The 9,582-nt window shown below is 38.5% G+C and overlaps 1 protein-coding gene across 1 annotated transcript; it reads right to left on the bottom strand.

The window, feature by feature from the left end:
• Positions 1-4,808: 4,808 nt before the first annotated feature.
• On the bottom strand, positions 4,809-9,374 carry LOC136979758 (uncharacterized). The gene is made up of 2 exons (XM_067275787.1): positions 8,273-9,374; positions 4,809-4,984 (listed from the first exon to the last, which is right to left on the bottom strand). Exons 1-2 carry the CDS (start codon positions 9,372-9,374, stop codon positions 4,809-4,811), a joined length of 1,278 nt encoding a protein of 425 aa, XP_067131888.1.
• Positions 9,375-9,582: the final 208 nt, after the last annotated feature.

Raw genomic sequence — 9,582 nt, 5'->3', positions numbered from 1 at the left:
TTTTGAATCATACACTGTCATTTACCCATCAAAAAAATAAGAATTACAAAGTATATACCAATTGAGCATTTGCATTCTTTTAGACAGCTATATTACTCAACATAGAACTGTTCGAAGTTATGATGGTTGTCTCAACATATTCATAGTAGCCATAACGATTAATGCAAGAAGCATACACTTGAAACAAAAGCAGTTATATTGTAAGCTGTGTAACTGTACAACAACTTTATGATAGTTATAATGAACTTGTTTATAGTTATCATAAATCTTTTACATTTGTAATTTTTAATTCAAAATGGCCGTGGCCATCTGTTCCATACAATTTTTCGGTTATCCAAGATAGCATCAGTCCACGTTACCTCAGATAATCAGGGTTCTACTGTAAATGTTGTAAATGAAAAGGTTAATTTCACTAATTTAAGATTCCCATGTCAATTAGTTTGAAAAAAATATACCAAAACAAATGTTTTATGTTTTTTTCCAAACTAATTGCCTGGCCAAAGTCACAATGAGCTTGGAACAAAGGATCTAGAAGTGCTCAGAGTAGTCTCAAAAATGAAATATATATATATATATATATGTTACCGACAAAATTTTTACACCAAACTAGTTTTGCCTGACACGCTTACACCAAACTAGTTTGGCGTAAAATCGGGTTTTGCTGGTAACATATATATTTATACATATAAATAATTATTCTAATAACAATAATTACAAAGTCTATAAAGCCAAATAATGGGAATAAATAATAATCATGCAAAAATGGAAGAGAGTAAAAAAAAAAGAAAATATGAAGTATTAATAACAATTACAGATGTGCTTTACATTATTTAGAATTTCTGTCATTGGTCTTATATTCTATCTATATTCAGTTTATGGTGTCTTACGTTGCCTTCCGACCTCCAGGAACTCTATCCATACACCATTCCTCTTTAATCCCGTTTTCACTACATGCTAACTTTATTCCGTACCAAGTTTGTCTGGGTCTTTCTCTCTTTTTCTTTTTTTGTGGAATGTATTCCATTGTCATTTTTGGGAGTCTCTCATCAATCATTTTTTTCACATGTGCAAACCAAATAAGTTGTTTCCTCTTTATGGGTGCGTTTACTTTTAGCTCTGATCTCGCCCCTAGTGCGCTCAGCCTGTATACTTTTTGTTAGCTACCAGTGAGCACGGCGTATACTTTTTGCACCCATGATGTCATTGCTAGCATTCCTAGCGTGCTCGGCGTGCTCGGAGAATTTACAACGAGCTTGGCGTTTGTTCTAAGATGGCGGCGTCCATGTACGATGTTACTGTGACTTTACCTGACGGAAAAGAAGTTAAATTACGAGTTAACGAAGACGTTTGTCCTCAGATGATGGAAGGTAAGTTAAAAGGAATTCTTAAAAGTGTATAATTTTATATCATAAATCTTATTTCGATAACAGAGGACTTCGTTACAGATGTAAATTATGCCAGAGAATTGGCTTTGTCTTCTATTTCAACTGCATCAGTTGGACCGAGTATCCCTACTGGTAAGTCAAATTTTGATTTCGAATGAAATCGTTGAAAGTATAAACCGATAAACTAAGATCACGATGTAATTAGCGCCAATTGTTAAAAAAAAATTTAGAGTTTTTAATCTGTTATAATAAGGGCTCCATATGCTAAATATTTTCTATCTTTTATTATAGAGGAACCCTGTGGCTTCCAGTGGCCCAAAGCCAGGACCATTGAATTGATATTGTACAATGAACACAGGGAGAAATTTGAATTACCTCAGTACACTAATATTCAGGTTGTACTGCTTGCCAAATTAACATTGTACCTATGAACCTTTCATAAATAATTTCTAACAACCTTCTTTAATATTATAGATATGGAGGATGATTTCTAGTAAATTGAATGAAGAGGGATTTTCAGTGACTCCAGCCCAGGTTGACACCAAATGGCGAGGGCTGAAAAATACATTTAAAAAAATAAAACTTCATAATTCCCAATCCGGCAACAACCGGAAACATTGGGAATTTTATTCCTTAATGGATGATGCCATTGGGAAACGGCCAGAAATATCCCCTGTTGCTACTTGTAGCAACACAGATGGAGTGAGAGTGAATCCTCACTCAAGTTCCACTCCCTCTCCCACTCCCATGTCATCCCAGTGTCCTGTGGCGTGCACATCATCCCCATCAACCCAATCTCCTGTGCCCTGTTCATCTAATACCAGTTCTCGTAAGAGAAAAAGAGACAGCAGCGAGTTGCTCAACGTCTTACATGACATAAGAAGAGAAATACAGGAGAGGAGAGAGGAAAGAAAGAAAGAACGCGAAAAACTCCACAAAATATTAGATAAAATTTTAGAAAAATTATAAATAAAGTTCGTTTTTATTGAAAACAAAAAGTTTTTAAAGTTTTTATTTCATGTAAAGCAGGCCTGGCCAGCCCGCTAAGCAATATTATATATCAATTAAAACTTTTGTTTCCAGTTATGTGTTTATACCAAAACAATTAAATAAATGAAAATTTGCATATGTCATTGTTATAATGCACAAGTGCGAGTACGAATTCTTGGTATAACAATAAAATCTTATTCATTTTGTATTTGTTTTACTTTTTTAAAAGCGTGTTTGCCTAAATTGTGGCCCACCGTAATGTTATGCGTGATCAAAGTGGCCCGCGAAACAATTTGGGTTGGCCAGGCCTGATATAAAGTAAACAAAAATGCGTTTTTAATATTTTTGATGTAATCTTTATTTCATAAACTTTTGGATGTACTATACCTTAATTACTTAATATATGATATATATACAGAAAAATGTTACATTACAGAAAGTTATATAATATATACACAGAAATGTGATAGAAATGTGCAACAAGTTGTTCAGGTAAAGAAGGAGGCAAAACGGAAGTGGGACAGGTCACGTACTGAGGAAGATAGATTTGCGTATAAAACGGCAAAGCGTGAAGCTAAGAGAGTAGTGGCACAGGCAAAGGCAGGAGCATATGCGAATTTATACGAGGAGTTGGATACAAGGGAAGGACAGAAGAAAATATATCGTTTAGCCAAAATCAGGAATAGGGCAACGAAGGACATCTCGCATGTAAGGCAGATCAAGGACACAACGGGGACGGTCTTTCGAAGGGAGAACGATATACGAGAAGGATGGAGGGCATACTTTGAGGGACTTTTGAATACAGAGAATGAAACAAAGAACAGAGAGGAAGGAAGCCAAAACATGGGCATGGTACAGATGGTAACCAGAGAAGAAGTGGAAAGGGCCCTAAAGAGGATGAAGAACGGTAAAGCGGAGGGCCCGGATGGAATTCCTGTAGAGGTGTGGAAGTCATTGGGGAGGAAGGGCATTGACCTGCTATGGGACCTATTCAAAAAAGTCTTTGAGCAGGAGGAAATACCTAACGAATGGAGAGAAAGTATACTTGTACCTATCTACAAAGGAAAAGGGGATGTTCAAGAGTGTAAAAACTATAGAGGAATAAAGTTGATGTCCCACACGATGAAGATTTTGGAAAGGGTTTTAGACGGAAGGTTGAGAGCAGAGGTGACCATTGCAGGAGAGCAGTTTGGATTCATGCCAGGACGGTCAACAGTCGATGCCATTTTTGCCCTTCGGCAAATGTTGGAAAAATATTGGGAGAAGCAAACCCAGCTGCATATGGCATTCATTGACCTGGAGAAAGCTTATGATACGGTGCCTAGACAAGAACTCTGGAGGTGTCTAAGGGAAAAGCTAGTTCCTGAAAAGTATGTTAGATTGATACAGGAACTGTATAGGGATGTGGCCACAAAGGTTAGGAGCTGTGTTGGAGTGTCCCGGTGCCTCAAGGTGGGAGTTGGTTTACATCAGGGGTCAGCACTGAGCCCCTTCTTGTTTAACATGCTGATGGAGGTGATCACGGACGGGGTCAGAGAAGAGGCGCCTTGGACCATGTTGTATGCAGATGATATCGTTCTGTGCGCCGAGACTAAAGAGGAGCTGAGGGTTAAATTGGAAAGGTGGTTGGGCACATTGGAAGGGAGGGGCTTGAGGGTGAGTAGGAGTAAAACAGTGTATATGTGTAGTGGGGAGGTGGATGGTGCCCGGGAGAGGGATCTGGAGTTGAGGGGAGACGTATTTCGCAGAGTCAATACCTTTAAGTACCTGGGGTCAACTGTGGCGGAGGATGGAGGTGTGGATAAGGAGGTGACAGGCAGGATTCAGGCTGGCTGGAGGAATTGGAGGGATATGTCAGGTGTGTTATGTGATAAGAGGGTGCCGCTTAGGTTGAAAGGGAAAGTTTATCGGGTGGTGGTGAGACCAGCTATGCTGTATGCTATTGAGACTGTGAGCTTGAGGAAAACCCATGTCAAAAGGATGGAGGTGGCGGAGATGAGGATGCTCCGCTGGATGTGTGGGGTTACGAGAAGGGATCACATTTGAAATGAATGTGTGAGGGGGACTGTGAAAGTTACGAACATAGAAGCAAAGATACAGGAGGCAAGGTTGAAGTGGTTTGGTCATGTGGTACGAAGAGAAGAAGAGTATGTGGGAAGAAGGGTTATGCAGATGTCAGTGAGGGGGAGGAGGAGGCGGGGACGACCGCGGAGACGGTGGATGGATCTTGTGGCGGAGGACTTGAGAGGGGGCATCTGAATGTGGAGGCAGCCCAAGACAGGGAGCAGTGGAGGCGACTCATCAGAAACAGCGACCCTACATAGAGTGGGAAAAGCTGAGGAAGAAGAAGATATAATATATACACATACAAAAAGTTACATTACAGAAAGTTATATAATACATATACATTTTTAGCATTTCTTTTTTATGTCATTAATGCTGTATTCGCCTTGCAAAAAGAATGTTTGCCAAATCATTACGCTTATTTTGTGCATCTCTTCTTGCTTGGAAATTTTCAATTACTGGTACTTCTGGCACTCCAACTAGCCTTTCCTCTTCAATACTGGTTTCATCTCCTTGTAAGATAGAAAAGTTGTGGAGAATGCATCCTGCCATAATTAACATTACCATTAAGTCCAATCGATGCATATCGAGAAGTTTGAAGCGTCTAAACCGACCAACAAACAACCCAAATGCTCTTTCAATTGAGCTTCTACATTTCGAAAGCTTTGTGTTAAAATATGATTTAATTTCAGTTAAACAGCCATTGTCTTGGTATGGTGTTAATAAATATTTATTTAAAGGATAGGCTGCATCACCGAGGAGTTGAGTGTCTACCGGAAATCCTACACCTTCATCAATTCACTTAGCTAATGTGGATCGACGATAGACACAGGCATCATGAACTGATCCCGCCTCTCCTACATAACAGTCTGTGAATAGCAACTTCTCGTTGCATACAGCCTGGAGAATAATCGAATAAAATTGTTTCCTATTATAATAGGATGAATGGTCATTCCTGGGGGCTTTAATAGCCATATGTTTACCATCTACAACTCCAATCACTCCAGGAAAACCAAACTTTTTCGTATAATATCACTTGTTTTGAATGCCTGTTCTTGGTTTGGCCAAGAAAGTATGCCTTCTCTTTTATTTAAGTCCAAAAGTGCTGAAGAAAAGTCATGCAGTATTTTCCATGCTGTTCATCTGCATATGTTAAAACGATCCGCAGCTAACCTGAAAATGAAAATGCACGTTAAGTTGCTACATAGTATTGTATATACATATATATTAATAATTTGTATATAATGCAATACACTAACAGCATTATACAGTCTGTTAATTAATTATAGCCACACTTGGGTTAGGTTAGGAATTCAAGAGATGATTTCATTTGTCTATGCAAATTATTTTACACTGATTTTTGAAAATTCAAAATTAATCATTATATTAATAATTTAACAACAAAAATATATTTTTTTGGCTCCCAAAAGTATAGATGATAAAACAAAATTGCAAAATTTGAAGCATAAGAAACTTATGTGATGTCATTTATTTTTATAATTATAACACTTTTACTTTGTTGTCAAGTAGTAATTTAAATACTGAATCAAAACTTTCCAAAATTTTACATGAAAAAGAGTTTAGTATGGAAGAAATTACATGAATATGGAAATTAAAAGCAGGAGGCTGTAGTGTCAAGGAACTTGCAAGTTTTAATGAGCAGATCTACTCCTGAAATTTATAAAATTTTGGAAAAATCATCACTAATACCTTCTAAACATTGATTAAGGAAGGCCCAAAATCATATGTCAAAGTGGTAGTGATAGAACTGTGCATCTTGCATCACAACAGAATAAATTAGCTTGTCAAATTTTGTGTGAAAGTGGATTAAAAACATCAAAAAGCACTGTTAGTCAAAGAATTTCAGCAGCTCCACATGTGAAATTTTATGCTTTGATAAAAAATCATCAGTAACAAAATTGGCAAGAATGCAGTAGACTAAAGGTCACATGCTGTGGAATGACCAATAGCTCAGTCCTTTACAGTAATGAAAAAAAATTTAATTTGTATGGCCTAATTACTGGTATGGTATTAGGAAAGACAAGTGCAGTTTTTCAACAGTCAACAAGGTGGTGGTTCTGTTATGGTGTGGGGCTGCTTTGGATTTAATGGTTTATCAAATTTAGGGATTTTAACTGACAAACATCTAAAAATTATCAAGAAGTCCTAAAAAAGTCATTTATTACCTATTGGAGAAGAAATTAAGAGGGACAAACTGTAATTTTATGCAAACAGGCGTATTTAATGTTAGTTGTACTATTTTTAGCTTCTGTATGTATTACCTTTAAAATATAAAAATTTGGTGTAGTTATATTTAATTGACACAAAAAGATCAAGAATTTACAAAATTTTGTGATGTTAAAAGTTGTTAACTTATTTATACTGTAAAACAGAATTTATGTTTAAAGTTTCAAAGTACCAAAGTTTCATTTAAAAATTCTTTATAGTTTTCTTTTAATTCAAAAATATATATACATTTTGTTAATTTTAACCACAATTCATATTATTAACATGAATCTCAATTAACGATATAGATCTGTACTTTACCTGAACAGAGCTTGATTCGATAACAAGTAGACTGCACAATATTTTTTTCTCCACCGTCAATGGACATCGTCCTCTTAAATTCGGTTTGTTATTAATTAAGGGTGCTAATTTTGACATTAAAATGTCCACAGTTGTTCTGTTTAATCGAAAATGTTCTTGAAAATCCTTCGATCGGTATCTTGGCACGGTGTACTCAACATACCCTTTCACTTTCTCAACTGACTTGCTGTTCTCACCACTGGATGAATTCGCCTCAACTTCTACTGCAGATATTGCACATTCTAGTCAACAGATCATCGTCTTCAGACTCCGAATCTAGAGACTGTAGTTGTGAAATTATCGCTACAGCCGCTGACACTAATCCGGAAGCCGCCATTACTGTGTATACTTTTTTATGAGTGTGCTAGTATGACGTCAGGCTGAGCTAGGTGTCAGCTCGGCAAGCTTGGAGGCTAGCAAAAATATAAAATCGAACTCACTTGTGCCTATTGACCGGTGTGAAATAAATAACTTCAATTCAACGAACGTTTTCTGGACGCCTTCCGTGTCCTTCTTCAGGTTAACTGCTGGATTCTATTATTTTTAAAAAACTGCGTTCCGATCTTTTAAGAACAAATTCAAATGAAGATAGTTCGAAAGCGCGATGACCATCGCGCATGCGCTATATCTGTCGTGCTCCTTGTCGTACTGTATCATATTCTTTTTAATCTTTTTATTCTTTTTTATCTTTGGGTCACATGATTTCATGTGTTATCGGACCCAAATAAATCTTTATGCATCCTCTTGTAATAAAGTTTGCCAAGCAAGCGAAAGAGTTATCTCGTCGCGTGAATTAATGCATGTTGTTTTAGTTTGCGCTTTATGTATCTCTATCGCTTCCAGCCATTTGAGGTGTTCCATCCGAGTCGTTTTAGTTATTAGCGTGGCCCCCGCGAAGTCCACATTAATGCCCGGTTCAGAAGCGTACACTGCAAGCGACGTGGTAGCTCTGTTGTATCTTATATCCGCCTCGTGTTCTTTAACCCTGACTTCCATAGAGCGTTTCGTTGATCCTATGTAGATCAGATCCCTATTAAATCTCTCGTCCTTTATCGGGATTCGGTATACGCCTGCCATTCTATTCGGGTCCGATGGGTCCTTTCCGTTACGTAACAAAGTGTAAATGGTTGGGCCTCTCCTATAAGCAACGGTGACCTTACGTCTCCTTGCGATAGACGCGTATACGGATTTCAAGGTCGGGTTATATGTGATGGGTATTCTCTCCACCTTCGTATTTTGGTTGTTACTTTGTGCCACTGCAGGTGCGTTTTGGCTCATTCGTGCTCTTTGGCGTTCCGCCATTCTTGGAATAATGTTGCGGTAGCCGTGTATATCCGCAATCTTCTCAATATGTTTCAACTCTTTCTTAAGCGCTTGTTGAGTGGAAGAGTGCGTGTATGCCCGTCTGACCAATGATCTAAATGCTGCTATTTTGTATTGGATCGGGTCGCATGAGTCACTCGGGATGTATGTGGGGCTTGCACATTGTTTGCGATACACAGAGGTATGGATGTTGTGCGAGTCAATCCTGATATCCACATCCAAAAAATGCACATTGGTATCACTATGTTGCTCAACTTCGATTGACAGACCATACGTGTTATCATTCATCTTTTCTACGAATTGCGCCAAGTTCGGTGTTGTCTTCCATACGATGATGACGTCATCTATATAACGTCTGTATAGTAGGATATCGTTGGTGAATCCCGGGAGTGTTTTGGATTCGAGTTGTCTCACCACCAACTCACACAAGTCCCCTGACAGTGGACTTCCCATCGGGACACCCCGCGATTGTGTGTATGTTACATTTTTAAATTGAAACACCGACCCGTAACACATGAGGTGCGCTAATTCCAACACATTCTGGTGGAGGGCTGTGTCATTTACTTTCGTAAACAGGAAGTCTCGAAGTGCGCAAAAGCACGGTGGTATCTTGATGGAAGGATACAACGATTTAAAATCCAGCACCGTTATGTAAGCTGGGGAGGTGATCTGTTTCAACTGAATGATTAATTCTTCCGGATTAGAGATGGTGAACTGATATCCGCTCATGTGTGGAACAATTATGTTGTGAATCGCTTTTTCCAACTTACGGGTGGGAGCCTTGGTTTTATCCACAACCGGACGAAACTGTTGGCCTTCTTTGTGCGTTTTCGCGAACGCAAATAATTTGGGTACGTCCGGGGTATCCATTGTGATGTTCTTTAGTTCTAGCTTCTTGGCCAATTTCGAGCACGACAATCTCTTAACTCGTGAATGTAGTTTTTCTACCCAGTTACTTCCAACCTGATTGCATTGAGTTGCGTCTATGTATTCCTTCAGCCCTTTCTCGTATGTTTCCCTTTTCATGATTACTATGTTCTTGGTTTTGTCTGCTCTGGTGATCGTGACCTTGTTCAGACGTGCCCATCTAACCGTGCGTTTGATATTTTCTCTCAGAACTAGAAGTTCCTTGGAACTCCTGTTGTTTTTAATTTTGAGTGTGGCTACCCATCTGTAGTATTCTTTCTGCGTGTCGGTGAGGCCTCTTATCAATAGCTCTAAATCCGGTATCGTG

This window comes from Centruroides vittatus, unplaced genomic scaffold, assembly GCF_030686945.1.
Source record: "Centruroides vittatus isolate TY-2023 unplaced genomic scaffold, ASM3068694v2 contig_1158, whole genome shotgun sequence".
Lineage (NCBI taxonomy): Eukaryota > Metazoa > Arthropoda > Arachnida > Scorpiones > Buthidae > Centruroides > Centruroides vittatus.
This window is presented reverse-complemented; position numbering and strand designations above follow the sequence as displayed.